Source organism: Xiphophorus maculatus, chromosome 9, assembly GCF_002775205.1.
Source record: "Xiphophorus maculatus strain JP 163 A chromosome 9, X_maculatus-5.0-male, whole genome shotgun sequence".
Lineage (NCBI taxonomy): Eukaryota > Metazoa > Chordata > Actinopteri > Cyprinodontiformes > Poeciliidae > Xiphophorus > Xiphophorus maculatus.
Window position 1 is genome coordinate 13,746,597 of NC_036451.1, and position 15,201 is coordinate 13,761,797.

At 38.0% G+C, this 15,201-nt stretch overlaps 3 protein-coding genes across 5 annotated transcripts; 1 reads left to right on the forward strand and 2 right to left on the reverse strand.

Moving 5' to 3' along the window:
- Positions 1–608: 608 nt before the first annotated feature.
- On the reverse strand, positions 609–3,917 carry aldh7a1 (aldehyde dehydrogenase 7 family member A1). 3 transcript variants are annotated; one of them, XM_023339469.1, is made up of 2 exons: positions 3,836–3,917; positions 609–2,714 (listed from the first exon to the last, which is right to left on the reverse strand). In XM_023339469.1, the coding sequence occupies exon 2, from the start codon at positions 2,707–2,709 to the stop codon at positions 1,081–1,083; it is 1,629 nt and encodes a 542-aa protein (XP_023195237.1). In that variant the 5' UTR covers positions 2,710–2,714; positions 3,836–3,917; the 3' UTR covers positions 609–1,080. The 3 variants fall into 3 exon arrangements, with proteins under 3 accessions (XP_023195237.1, XP_005800551.3, XP_023195238.1); XM_005800494.3 differs by having other exon boundaries at positions 3,824–3,917; XM_023339470.1 differs by lacking the exon at positions 3,836–3,917 and adding an exon at positions 2,821–2,841.
- A 14-nt stretch (positions 3,918–3,931) lies between these two features.
- On the forward strand, positions 3,932–12,350 carry actl6a (actin like 6A). The gene is made up of 14 exons (XM_005800495.3): positions 3,932–4,111; positions 6,047–6,123; positions 6,777–6,951; positions 8,365–8,465; positions 8,745–8,842; positions 9,020–9,114; positions 10,026–10,132; positions 10,234–10,323; positions 10,418–10,479; positions 10,567–10,681; positions 10,872–10,952; positions 11,304–11,399; positions 11,515–11,601; positions 11,708–12,350. The coding sequence occupies exons 1-14, from the start codon at positions 4,087–4,089 to the stop codon at positions 11,786–11,788; spliced, it is 1,290 nt and encodes a 429-aa protein (XP_005800552.1). The 5' UTR covers positions 3,932–4,086; the 3' UTR covers positions 11,789–12,350.
- A 61-nt stretch (positions 12,351–12,411) lies between these two features.
- On the reverse strand, positions 12,412–15,056 carry mrpl47 (mitochondrial ribosomal protein L47). Its single transcript, XM_005800539.3, has 7 exons — positions 14,906–15,056; positions 13,976–14,124; positions 13,688–13,748; positions 13,345–13,441; positions 13,069–13,199; positions 12,796–12,891; positions 12,412–12,700 (listed from the first exon to the last, which is right to left on the reverse strand). The coding sequence occupies exons 1-7, from the start codon at positions 15,037–15,039 to the stop codon at positions 12,589–12,591; spliced, it is 780 nt and encodes a 259-aa protein (XP_005800596.1). The 5' UTR covers positions 15,040–15,056; the 3' UTR covers positions 12,412–12,588.
- Positions 15,057–15,201: the final 145 nt, after the last annotated feature.

The following is a 15,201-nucleotide window of genomic DNA, read 5'->3' on the forward strand; positions in this document are numbered from 1 at the left end:
GTCCTATTTCAGTCTGCATTGCAGATTTCCCATCAGGACACAGGACAGATTTTAACTTGGTTTGCCTCTGGTAGTACACATCTTTGGCTATAACAAGTGTCACATTGTAATATGACACCTAAATGGGAATTTAAGAAGTACAGAGAGAGAGAGAGGTGCTTCTCTCTCACCTCAGGTGGAGAGAAGCACCAAGTAATGCCTTGCTCAGGATGCAAGTACTACTTGTATTTTGAACAAGTAGTACCTTTAGAAGTGTGTTAGTCTATTTAAGGGGTTAAAAATAATAAGACTATATTTCTGCTAACCAACCTCAGAAAAAAAGCATAGAATCTAAAATGTCTATGGTTTGCAGCTAGGTTTCTGTGTATTTTTGTTCTTTAAGTTTTTGGGGCAACTTTGCAGGTAATTGTAAAGCAAAGGTTTAAACTGTAAACCTAATTTCCATACAAAGCAAATTCTTTCCTCTCTAATATAAGAAAACTCCAACAGATGTGTTTCACTACTTTATTAATACTAATAAATAAATTAAAGCATAGTTAAACAACACCACACCAATGCTAGTTTTTAGTTTGATGTCATTTTAAAACTTAAAAGGAGGACAAACCACATTTATATCCACAATTTCTTTATTAAGTTTTTTTCAATAGCTTTGTTTTTTAAATGCATCATATATTGTAAATAGACCAAACAGCAAGTGTTTTGTTCACTACATTCAATAACCAATCACAAGCTCTTTGATCCAGAATAATGTCTGGACCTTAGTCCAGTTGATTTTTCAGTTTTTTGTTTACAGTATAAAGAATCTGATACAGTCATTCAGTTACCAGGGTGACATTTAAGTGCTTGTAGAAAAAGTGCACATGAACATTTTCTGAGAACAGCATTTGACCTTTAACTGAAAACTATCAAAATTTATTTCTTATCCAAAATTAGTATAATTCACAGCTAAATACTGCTCCAAAATTATTCTGAACTTTTGGTTAATGTACACAGACTTTTCTAAATGCAAAGACAATTGTTTCACAGTAGATATCGTGAAAACTACATAGATTTAGTGTTACTAAAATTAACTTGACGGCTTCACTCAAACTTGATGCCCTGAGCCAGAGGAAGATCCTTGCTGTAGTTTATTGTGCACGTTGAGCGCCTCATGTACTGCTTCCAGGAATCACTGCCTGATTCTCTTCCACCACCAGTGTGCTTCTCACCACCAAACGCTCCTCCAATCTCAGCTCCGCTTGTGGGAATGTTGACATTCACAATACCACAGTCAGACCCTTTAGGCCCCATCCAGCGGAAAACTCTGCCCATATCTTTGGTGAAGATGCTGCTGGACAGACCCTGCTTGACCTCGTTGTTCCAGGCAAATGCCTCTTCTTCTGTCTTGAACTTCAGGACATAGAGGATGGGGACGAAGGTTTCAGTGTGGACAATGGGTGAGTCATGAGGCAGACCTGTAATGATAGTGGGCTCCACATAGTTACCAGGACGATCCATTACTTTTCCACCACAAACAACAGTACCCCCCTGCTGCTTGGCCTGCTCAATGGCAGCCAGATACTGCTCCACAGCTTGTTTGGTGTGCAGAGGACCGTAGAGAGTTTTTGGGTCCCAAGGGTCTCCAATCCGAACTTGTTTGTAGGCCTTAGATATCCTCTCAACCACCGTGTCATGAATGCTCTCATGGAGCATCAGCCTCCTGGTGGTGGTGCAACGTTGGCCGGCTGTTCCTACAGAAGCAAAGACCGCAGAGGGAACCACAAGGTTCAGGTCTGCATCCTCAAACACAATGATGGCGTTGTTCCCACCGAGCTCCAACAGCTTGCGTCCAAACCTTTCCTGCACCATCATGGCCACTAGCTTGCCAACGTGGGTACTGCCAGTGAATGACAGGAGATCCACACGTTCATCCTTTGCCATGGCAGTACCAATATCTGCGCCACCACAGGTCAATGAGCAGATGGCTCCAGGCAGATTGTTTTGTTCTAGCACCTCAGCCACTATTTTGGTAACTGCAACACTGGTGAGAGGGGTGGTTGGGGCACCCTTCCAAAGGCAGACGTTGCCACAGGTCATCGCAATAGCATTGTTCCAGCCATAAACAGCCACAGGGAAGTTAAAGGCGGTGATTATGCCAACGAGCCCGACAGGGTTCCACTGCTCCAGAAGAGCATGTCCGGGTCTTTCAGAGGGAAGGATGGGCCCACCAATCATTCTTGACAGACCGACAGCGTAATCACAGACGTCAACGTACTCTTGAACTTCTCCCACTCCTTCAACAAAGATCTTACCCATCTCCAGAGAAACTAAACTTCCAAGAGTTGTGATTTTCTTTCTTAATGCATCCCCTATCTGTCTGACAATCTCCCCTCTTTTTGGAGCTGGAATATCTGCCCACACGTTCCAGGCCTCTCTCGCCTTCTGAACAGTTACTTCATACTCTGCCATAGTAGCTTGAGTAACTCTGGCTATAGGCTCATTGTTGGCAGGGCAGTAGGACGTGACCACTTCCCCGCTGCCTCCCCAGCTCCCATTGTAAACACCCGGGTTGTCCTCAGATAAACCCAGCTCCTTTAGCCACGAATATTTGGGTTGGTTGATGAGGAGACTCGACATGGCGGCTGACTGGTGGCAGCGCACAGATGCAAATTTATTTCTTAAAAGTAGCCTGCTGTGCCGGGCAAGGGTCAGAGTGAAGCAGCGCTGCATGGATGCTGAAAAACAAGATCAGAGTTAAAGATTAATTTAACATGTCAGATGGCATTCAGAAGTAAATCATCTATGAGAACAATCAATATATAAGATTATGATTTAACTCACAATGTCCAAAAGAAAAACTATGCCTCCAAAGTTCTAAAATTGAAAGTTAAGGTTAAAATTTGTACATGTTTTAAAAAAAGCATCAGACAATGTTTGCCATGTCACGATAAAAATACAACAAGTTGCAACATTTTATTGTATTTCTTATTTTAAAACTCACAAACCTTGTTAAGCATTAAAATATCAGTCACCAAAATCTAGATCAGGTGTATAAACAACAGTAAAAGTCCATCAACAAGCCGAATATTATTGGAAAGCAAAGGATGAGGAATCCACTAAAAATTGCACACGTTCTTTGCAGATACAATGACACTGCTGTGCAGTAAATTGTGCAGATCTGGCTTCCAATGTAAAACCAGACTTTCCTAAGACTCAAGTGCAATAATGTCTGTATATTGTCAGTATATTTTCCACTTTATGTCGTATGTCTAAAGATGCTATGCTGGTATAAAAGTATATTAAAGTGAATGTAATGTAATTAATTTTACTGCTTTTATACCACTTATGCAGCAAATGTACATGATAGTTCTACAATTTTTCATTTCAGTTTGCATAATCATATTTGCAAAACGCCTCTTTCTTTGCCTGAAACCTCTTACCCTGTAATAGAACTGTACCTGTTTTTTTTTTGTTGCTTTTTTTTAAATAACGAACCAAATTACTCAACCTAATCCAACATGTACTAAGGCTACAACAAATGTAGTCTTGGTACATGTTGTAGTCTTTGACACGAAGGCATTCATGCTATTGAATATGTGAAGGAGTTACCGCTTAACTGCAACCTTTAACTGCAAGATAACGCCGCAATTTGTGCGTCTTAAACTCCAACATGTGTTGTTCACTTGATACTTATGCGCCATGAGGCGAGTTCATAGTACAGCGAGGACTCAAAGGTCTCCAGGTTAACAAACTCTAACTCCGCCGTTTGCTACAAGTCCTGCACATGAAGCATTTGCACATTGCCTTATTCCCTAAAAATCAAGTTAATGTTGTTTGTCATCACCTTTTTACTCACGCTGATATGAAGTCGACTAGGCCACGTCCACTCCAGAACAGGGAAGTACTCACAGTCACTTAACGGAAGCACCACGATTGTGCTGAATTCTGATTGGACGGCTGGTCCGACGCACAGTGGCGCCTGCTTTGTCAGAGCGATCGATGCTACATGCTAGCAGATAGCTTTTGTTGTGATTGAACATTGAAAGATTTATTTCTAGTCCAGTAGCTTCGATTTCAAAAAAATCGTTCGTTGAAACACTTTGCACAATGAGTGGTGGAGTGTATGGAGGCGGTGAGTAAAAGCTTTTGATTGAAGTGGAACTAAACTTTAGAACAAGTTGATGCGTCTCGCACTACCATTAGCTAGGCTTACAGTTAGCTAGATGCGCTAACGCTCAGCTCAGTGGAAGACTAAATATGCGTTGTTTTTTTGTATTTATAGTCTCTGATTTAAATATATCAGGACTGCAATATCGTTTGGATACACTATGTTGTATTTGCAGCCTTGTTTACGTTTCGATCATGCATCTAACCGTAGTTGCTAAAAGGAAATGAATGGAAGTGTGCTTTCCGAAGCATCCATTTATCTATCTAATTAAAGCATCTGTTAGGATATAATATATTGTTTCGCCGACTTGGAATGACAAACCCTATTACGGAGATAACGATAAAGTCCTCGTTTTAATAATTTGAGAACCTAATTTAAATGTCCTCACTGTCATTTCATTTTTAGTAACCTGAACTGTCTGTTAAAAACACACATAAAGTTAGTTTATCTGTCACTCGTCTTGTCTTTGTTACCAAAATAATATTACTTTCCCAGTACAAACCATTAATTTAATTTGTTTTGACAAATAATTAGGAGAAACGTTGCACTAAACATATCGATATAATAAAATCTGTTTTATTTTACTTATTGAATACTTAACCATTGAATGTACATTTAAATAACTGGTGACCTATAGAACACTGAAATCTATAAGATTATAATCTTATTTGATTTTACTGTACATATTTACTTAGAATTTTTATCATATGAGTACTGTACTCCAAAATAGTTTGATTAAATGTGTTGGCATTAGGGTTGTATATCACAAAGTCTTATTGTTTATGTTGCAAACAAAAAAATCACTATTAAAAACAGATAATTAATGCTTTTTGCTAATGTAAACTAATATTTGTTTGTTTCCATGCAGTCATTTACAATATTCATACTCCTTACTCTTTTGTTGTTATGATTGACACAATATTTGAAGTAGAGTTACATTTTATACACTGAACCACGAGTCTCCATATAAAGTCCTCAAGAGCTACTGTACTGCAAATTTGACATGTGTCCCTGCTCCAACACACCTGAATCAAATCAATGGCTAGTTAAGAATGGCCTCTGCTAAACTTAGATAGATAGATAGCATTTATTGTCATTGAACAGAATTCAACGAAATTTCCATTGCAGCTCCCGTGCAAAAGGTCAAATATATACAGTATAAATAAGCAAACACACAATAATAATAATAACAATATATACAACTAAATTAACTAAAGGCACTCAACCACACCAAAGAAGTAGCAGCAGGTCCAATTATGGCAAAGTACAGATAATGTGACAGTGCATTCTGTCACATTGTCACTTGACAGCATTCTGAAGAGTTAAGTCAATAAGAGTTAACTGTAAAAGTTGCAAGAGAATAGCTCTTGAGGACTGGAGCTGTGGACCTCTGTCACTAAAGGAACAATGCATTCTGAATTGAAAAAAGTTACAAATTATTGGATCTCTCTTGAGAGTTTTGATTTGATTTTTGATATTGTTGTCATGAAGCTGTGTTTAAGATATAAAGAAGAAATTATATGTATGCACAAGTTTAAATAGCTCTGTGATGATGACTTAGCATAGCAACATTGCGATGCTAGTGGTTGACTTCTTTTAAATTCATTTAATGTCTTCAGGCTTTTGTTGTCATTATGCCACTTTGTGGTAAAGTTGTATATAACTGAATAAAATCTAAATAGACTAATTTTGGACCAAATATTTATGGCTGGAAACACCAACAGAAGAAAGATATATATATATATATATATTTCTCCAAAATTCATTTTATTAATTAACTTGTTTTCTAAGTGCCCTTGTACTCTTTCTCTTTGCAAAGACTTGCATGCAAATATGTTTAAATGCATGGTTTAAATTCTAACATTCTAACATCCCTGCATCATTTGCTCTTTTCTGCAGATGAAGTGGGAGCATTGGTGTTTGACATTGGTTCGTATTCTGTAAGAGCTGGCTATGCGGGAGAAGATTGTCCCAAGGTAGGTGAATCACTCAAATGACCTGATTAACTGTGTGTCTTTTCTTCCTCTGAGTGTGTGCATGTTATCTCTGGGGGGACGCCAGTGTCAGGAAATTGGGGCTGTCACCCTGGAGACAGGCTGAGTAAATTGAGTTCAGATCATATTTTGGAACACTTCCTTGGTTTGGATTTTTCTGTGCTTTTGTTGGAGTTTTTAATAGTGGAAATAAGATGAAGCATTGATTCATTAATAAAATGTTTTATTTGTTCATTATGATTATTTCAAAACACCTTGTTTATAACACAGTAGCATGCTGTGTGTTCAGGGTTTGTTTATTGGTATGACACTGTTGCGATGCTAGTTTGAATAATTTCTGACCAACCTTGAAGCAATGAATTTCCTTTGTGGGGAAATACAAATTAGCTTAGATGTATAGAAAAATCTTTCTTAAAATCTTCTGTTGGTTTGATAAGAATGCAAATGAGATTAAAATTGGGTACTTTTCAGTACAATGTAATTTCATAAGTAACACATTAGTTCGAATATTAGCTCAAAAGTTTGCAGGAAAACATTTTTCACCAACAGAAAGCCAACGCTGATGAAGAAGTAAATGTAAAAGTGTGCCTTGACTTGCAATGTGTTTTTTTTTTCTTTGTTTGGCCCTGGCTTAGGCGGACTTCCCAACAGTGATTGGTGTTACTATTGACCGGGATGATGGCAGTACACCTATGGAAACGGACGGAGACAAGAGCAAGCAGAGCGGCACCACCTACTACATCGATACCAATCAGCTGAGGGTTCCCAGAGAGAGCATGGAGGTCATGTCTCCCCTAAAGAACGGCATGAGTAAGTATTCTGTCAGTTGGTTGGAAGTCTTTAAATGTTTTTCTGACGATTTATGTACAAATAGAAATTAACTTTAACTTAATTAAATTTCTCAGTGAATACATTTTCTTTAGTTTTTCAGTGCTGCATTATTCACATGTTGCATTTTGATTAAAAAAAAATAAAATTAATTTTTACTATGGTCAGTGATGACAAATAGGAATACATATTTAGAAATTGCACTGCTTGATCCATATCTATAGTTGGACTTTCAGTGTAACTTTGTAATTGAGCTCCTCACAACGCTTACTGACATATGAGTTCTGTTTATGAATATTTATAAGACTATCTTGAGCCAAAACACTAAACTCACCAAACATAAATGTTCTTTTCCCAGTTAAACCCAGGTGTCTCTCTTTTATTTTGATTTAAAACCATGTCTGTGTAAATGCTAAAATACTCCTCATCGGTGTAATCTGTTACTTCAAGCATCTACGAATGCTGACCACATGTCCAGAACTGTCCGCGGTACTGAACTGAGTTTAAGCCCCAATAACCTGCAGTGGCAATTGAAAAAAGTAAAAGTAAAGTCTTGGGCAGATTTTCCATAAAATGGTCTTTAGAACTAATTTGTACCGAGCCAAATGTTCTTAGCATGCGTTGTTGTATGTGCTGTGATATGTTTAAGATATGTGTTGTAGTGGCCATTCAATAATATTATTAAAATTATTTTGCTATGTTCCACATTAGAAATATAGTCTTCTTTGATTCTCTAAGCTATCTAAATGGGGAACTCAAAAACATTGACAAAATATTTAAGATTTCTTTTTATTCTGTAATTGAACAGTAATAAGCTGCATTTCCTTTCCTTTCTTATATCAGGATTATAATTTTTAGGATTTAAATCCACAACATTTTCTGAATTCTCACAATTATCAGCATGATTGGAAATAAAACATGCGCCCAAATGCACCATTCCAGCAGATGATGATGCAAGTCAGAATGGTGATTCATTGGCGTTTGGCTTTGCAGCTACCTAGAACTGAGTGTGACACCCATGCTAATTGCAGCAGAACAGCACAGCGGGACCATTGGCTCCCGTGGAGGCCTGACCTGGAACATTGGTGCTCGTCTGGTGCTCAAATTGTTATCTAAAAATAACTCTTCATTGCTCTAATTCTTTTATCATTATCTTGGCTGGGTCAAATAATAGTAAGAGATATATTTTTTTAGTGTATGTGATGTTTAGCTTTGCTTCCAGCAGTGAGATTTTACTGTATCTAAGATGTCTTTCTGTTTTTTTTTAATAGACATAATTTTTTTTAACTACTAAGCACCATTTTTAAAAACTAAATGGCTGGGTGTCACTTCATACATAAAAAAGACAGGTTAGAGTAAACAGCTGCTTTACTTTCTTTTTTATTTGATCTATAGTTGAGGACTGGGACAGTTTCCAGGCAATTTTGGATCACACGTATAAGATGCACTTCAAGTCTGAACCCAGCCTACATCCTGTGCTCATGTCAGAAGCATCGGTGAGTTTGTTGCTGCTTAATGTTAAATGTAATTGTCATCTTTAATACGTACTGTAATCAAACCATATTCATGTACTTTCAGCACAAGTTGGCAGCAACTTGAATTTCTGAGATGCCCTTTGTTTTAGGCTCTGGAAAAATATTGTGGGACAGGAATTAAAGTGTAAAATTTGCTTCCTGTGCTGGTGCTCGTCACTAACCGGGGGTCTGCATTTGTTTAAGGGTGTCTGACAGCCACCATTTATTGCAGGTGAGTAACTGTATCTGTTTTGTTTGCAGTGGAACACGCGAGCAAAACGAGAGAAGCTTACAGAGCTGATGTTTGAGCATTACAACATTCCTGCCTTCTTCCTCTGTAAATCAGCTGTACTGTCTGCGTATCCTTTACAGTTTTTTTTTTCATCCAGTAAAGAGAACAGTTTGACAGGAACTACTGGGCTAATTTAACGATGACCTTTCTCTTCAGTGATTATGTTAATTTGCAAAATGGTACTATAACTTCTGTTCCTGCACCTTGAATCCCTTTCCTGGTCCCTTAACTGTGAATATCCCAGCTTTGCTAATGGGCGGTCCACAGGTCTGGTCCTGGACAGCGGAGCCACACACACAACAGCAATCCCAGTGCATGATGGTTATGTCCTTCAGCAAGGTAAAGAATGGTTTCACATGTAGCCCTAGGATTAAATTATAATACAAGACAAATTGGAAAAAATGGTTGGAATCTAAAGCTGAATTATGTGGATTATGTCTCTTCTTGGCAACTTGATGCCATCTGCTGGTTGAAGCTCATCTCGGTCATGTGCTTCTCTTGCATTTATGCAATTTCTGCAGTTTGTGGTAATGAGTTTTTGTGATGCAGCATTCTTTGTTTGGAAATGTGCTGACATTTTCAAAAAAAACAAAAACATAGTCTTATATATTGCTCATATTCTTGCAGGTTGACTCCTTAAATAATTAAACCTCAGCATTTGTTTGTGAAACTTGATTAAATTATTATCGTACTTTTGGAAAAGTAATCCTCAAACCTTTACACATTTTGTTACGATCCAGCAACACAAAATGTGAATACATTTATGGTGCCGTTCACACCAAACCGAAAGCATCTGACGCTTCAAGTTCAACGCATGTGCACTTTTGGTGCATTCATGCCAAATGCATTTTGAGCGTCAGGGGCGACTGGTTTATATTCAAAGTCTATGTGGAGCGTTGAATGCGCTCGACTCGTCAAATGCTTCAAACAGTTCAAATCGCGCTGTGCTAGACGCTCGAAACGCGCCTCCACATAGACTTTGAATGTAAAGTAGACGCGCATGACGCTCAAACCGTGCTTGGTGTGAATACATCATTAATCTGTATGAAGACTCTAAAGGGAAAACTTTGATCTTTTAATTTGGTGCAAATTGTGAACGATCACTGTAGCTAAAGTCAACGAAGACAGTGGAAATGGCCATTGGTGTATTATACAAAAACTAAAGATTTACTATCAAAATTGAACTCTTAACTTTCCCAACGTAAAGCTAATTTTGTGCTGTTTTTTGTTGTTGTTTTTGTTTATGACAGGTATTGTAAAGTCGCCTTTGGCTGGTGATTTCATGAGCATGCAGTGTAGGGAGTTGTTTCAAGAGTTAAGCGTGGAGATAATCCCTCCCTACATGATTGCATCAAAGGTAAACATTTTGTTCATTTTAAACCTGTTTTAAGTTTAATTTGACACATTTTTAAGTAGCCATTTTTGCCGATTGCTGCTTGCTGTGTGAATATGTCACAGGATCCAGTGCGGGAGGGGGCCCCGGCCAGCTGGAAGAAAAAGGAGAAACTACCTCAAGTCACTCGGTCTTGGCACAACTACATGTGTAATGTAAGGAAAGAGTTAATTTGTTTTGCAGCACTTTCAGGATTTCTGTGGAGTGCTGGAATTAAATGTGTCATTTTCTGTGCTCTGTTTATCACAGTGTGTAATCCAGGATTTCCAGGCGTCTGTCCTGCAGGTTTCAGACTCTCCATATGATGAACAGTGAGTTACAAGCAAATATTCTTAGAGTTCACAGTAGATATGTTAATTTTTGTTATCTGAACGACTTCATCTTTCCTTTTTCATCAGAGTTGCTGCTCAGATGCCCACAGTCCATTATGAACTCCCTAATGGCTACAACTGTGACTTTGGTGCGGAGAGGCTAAAGATCCCAGAGGGACTGTTTGACCCCTCTAATGCCAAGGTTGGTGCTAAGTTTGCCAGGTGACAATAAACTAAATGTACTTTTAACTTAGCAGTTATCAGTGGTATTAAAAAAACCGCAGTGAGTACATTGGTACCTTGAATAAAAAAATAAGTGTTCAGATATTTTTATTATTGCATAATTCGCCTTTTTTGTAAATAAAATCGATGCATAATCTGTTCACCTTTAGGGCCTGTCTGGAAACACCATGTTAGGAGTTGGCCATGTGGTGACAACCAGTGTAGGAATGTGTGACATTGACATTCGACCGGTGAGTAGTGGACAGCTTTTAAAGTTTTATTGCACCTAATTTTTTTTTTTTATTATTGCAGGACAGGTTTTTGAGTTAGTCTGCAATTCCCAAAACAAAGGGATGAGCTACTGTATATCAGGTTATTTTAATTAGCAAATGACTAACTTTGAGTCTTCCTCTTTTGCAAACTATTTCTACATCAAAGAGTTATCATGGCCTGTTAGTTCATTACAAAATGACTGAATATTTGAGTTTCACTGATTTGTCCAGCTGAAAATCAGCCGATTTGGATCAGAAGTTATTTTCTGTGATGAGGAAAACGATTGGCTCTGTTTGTTTAACATTTGTGATTATTGACGTGTATCTAAGGGTCTGTACGGCAGTGTGGTGGTGACGGGAGGAAACACGCTCATCCAGGGCTTCACTGACCGATTAAACAGAGAACTTTCCCAGAAAACCCCTCCAGTAAGAAACAGTTATAATTTCTAAACAGTTTTGAATTTATCATAAGTTGTGACGGGAAAGTCAGTTTAGCTGCATTATGTTAAATGCTAGATTTCCCCTTGTTTGTAATCTACAGAGCATGAGACTGAAGCTGATTGCCAACAACACTACGGTGGAGCGCCGGTTCAGTGCGTGGATAGGAGGCTCCATCCTGGCATCACTGGTAAGACCATACAGAGGCTCTGTAGTACTGTGAGCCCCTCACCTGATAGAACCTATTATATTTGTATATATATTGCGTATTTGACAGCATGTTTTATGTTCTCCAGGGAACCTTTCAGCAGATGTGGATCTCGAAACAGGAATATGAAGAAGGAGGAAAGCAGTGTGTGGACAGGAAGTGTCCTTGATTCGACATCCAGCCTCAACCTTTCCTTCTCCATCTTCTTCTAGCTCAACTTCACGAGGAATCAGCCTCCGACCCAGACTCAGGAACAGTCAACTCTCATTTTGTATTATTTGTTTTTAAATCTGAGTTGGTCGTCTGTTAGGATCTTAAAAAAAAAAAGAATAGAAAAAAAAAAATTCAACTTAAGATCCTTTTTTTTTAATAGCCAAAACAGTTAGACTGTTGCCTTCTCTGTTACCTGCTGATGGAAACTTTGGGTCATCAAAAAGTTGTTTCCAATTACACTGAGAGAAATGAGTAATTAGGGTTGTACAGGATCCCAGCAGAAAACTGGTAAGATGTTGTGTGATAAGGGTCTTTATTTGGAGGAAGAATCATTTAGCAGGATGTGAATGTGTTTTGTTATCGTCATTTCGTGTACTTGGTAAATTCACGAGTTGCCGGTCAGTTGTTGCCCCTGGTTACTCATATTTCAACTAAAAATCTGTATTTAATTTTCATTTTTACTTGTCATTAGCTACATATGACCTTTGAAAAATAAAGTCAATTTTGTTATGATTACATGACTAGTCATTTTAAAAGTAATTCTGAGTTTGCTTTAATTACAAGATGTCCAAACAGTAGTTCGGCAGGATGGTTTATTAGACAGTAACAAACCAGAACACATTTCCAATCGAGAAAACAGTTTGATCTTGTAAAATCAAATAACAGCTGGATAAGAATTTGCTCAAACTTCAGTAGATTGTGTGAGCTGATTCAGGCAGCTGAGTTGTAGCAAACTCAAAAACAAAGATCCCTTATTCAGGAAGATGGAAGCTTTGTCTGGGGAAATCGCTCTTTTAATTTGGCCAAAGTTTTCTTCTTTAAGCTGGCTTTCCTGGTCCTTTCTCGAAGGAATCTCTCAATGCGCAACCTGCCAGAAACAAACAAAAAGAACCCTTAATGCAACATCTTTATATATTAAAATTAAAGGAAGAAAACTGCACTGCAGCCTATGAGTGTTCTTACCTTATATGAGGTTGGACAAAATAGGGCGTGTAGAACTTCTTGCGCTTGTGTCTTTTATTCATGTACCAAGGAATTGTGTATTCTTTGAACCGATACCTGGAGGTTAAAAAGGACTATTTACTAAGAGTAAAAGTTTCTTGCCTTTAATGCGAGACAGGCGAAACCCAGAGTTGCATTTTACCAAATGTTGTGTACAAAAAACCCCATTGGGATCAGAGTCCAATAAGTTGCTGAATTACAGGGCCAGTATAAATTCACAGAAACGTTCCGTACCAGAATTCATATCCGAACACGTTCCTCCTCCACTCTCCTGGCCGGCCTTTCTCCTGTCCCGTCTGCAGCAGACGCAGTGCAGTCTCCCGTTCTTTCACCACCGTGTCCAGCCTGACCATTGACCGTTCAATCTGTGAAGACACATACATGTTCCCTTTAGCCTGGGTTTTTACTTCACCATCAACAATAATCTGTAAATATAAACAACACATTAGAAAGAATCCCACTGAAGTGCGGGAGCTGGAGCTGTCACTTCAGCTTCAGCGTCGCACCAACCTTCTTCATCCGTTCAGGACTCGGCATCTGAACCCTTTGTCTTTTTGCTTCCTGCTCAAGCGTCAGCAGCATGTTTCTTTCCTTCAGCAACACATACCTGAGACAAAACTGAGGTGTTAGAAGCAACGGTAAATGCAGAACTCCTGTTTAAAATTATTTCTTTAGCACCATTCAAGCGATGAGACATTTCAAAGTGCCTTACATAAAAAGACAAGAAAACAGTCTGGCAAAATTTCTTCAAGGTGTACAACTAGATAAAGATGAGTAACAGCATAACATCAAAACAGTATATTAGATTTTCAAATATTTTCTAGAGTTGTCACATAGTCTTGACATTGCTCACCAGAGTTTGTGCAAGTCCTCGTTGCTCTTTGTTCTCAGCTGTTTTGCTGTCCATGGAGCTCCTGTAATGAAACAAATGTTGACCTACGACATTTAAAATGCATTATGCATGATCATGAACATTGTGTAGCTACTAATCCGCAATTTTTGACAAATCCTAACGTCTGCTGAGAACCATGCTGAATCACTTTAGCATGTAATAATTATTTTCTGACTCTAAAAATCACTTCGATATTTAAACAACATTTAAACAACTTTTACATACAATTTAATAAATATAATGTTTTACCAGACTTCACATTGGACTCTCCCCAGTTCTCAGGCTGATCAAAGAACTCTTCCAACCCTCTCCTGCTGATGGTCGTGTGCAAAGCTCGATGCTGACCCACAAAGCTGATGGGAGTGATCCAAGATAAGGCAAACGGGGAGGATTTTTCACTGAAGGGAAAAAAAGGATCTAACTCATGCATTGTTATTTATACATATAGTTTCATTTTACTCAAAAATTTAATTAATTAAACGTCCCAACTCCCAGATTGTTCTATTGGGATGTCAAGCCTCCAAATAAGTAAAGAAAAAATAGACTGCAAAACATTTACCTTCTTGAGCTTTATTATCGGTCTGTTTAAGGAATCATGAACCAACATGATACTGAATTTGTTGTGAAGGACACCAAACTGGACTGGATTAAAAAACACTTTGTTACGAACAAACCTGTTAGACTGGGACTTTCAGATGATAATTTATCTTCATTATTGATGTTTTTGTTCGTAAAAATACTAAATAATTTCCTTTTTTAAAGGCAATTGACAGATTTCCCTCTGACTGATCAGTAAATCAAACACTGAAAAATATATATATTTTCTGTTTAATAAATGTATCTCAAATAAGAAGCCCGTCACCATCAATAGAAACATAGACTTTTATGCAATTTGAATTTTATTAATAATCTGATAAAGACTACAGGCGCATGCTTTGATGCAGAGATTAGATAATAGTGTAATTGCTTCATTTTCATTAAACTGAGAGAACCTCAAGCACATTTTACATCTTGTTAGATGTAAAATGATGTAAAAAGTTTAAGGTTATAGATGCTGAGGTTGAGCTCATAGGCCAGAAAATGAAGAGCACTGCCGCCGATTTGAAGGGACGATGGCTCTGTGGTAGTTTAACCAGACGAAAATAAGAAAATGCCATGTCCGCTGCTCCACTGCCCTACCTTAGAAGATTGTTCTGGCATCTTTTCAGATTTACAACGCAGTGTTGGACGCTTATCGCTGGAGATATCCTGAAGACGCTCTGTAACTGTTTGGACAGAGTCAAAACACGTCCTAACGACGAGGACGACGCCATGTTTTACCTAGAATTACCCAACATGCATTTTGTGTAAAAAGATTTCCCCCCCCCCAAAAAAATAATATTTTCTTTATTCTACAATTATCGGATTTTATGTTATTATTATTATTATGCCTTTAGCATTAATGGCTAAAGGCATTTAGATAAATATAAATGTAA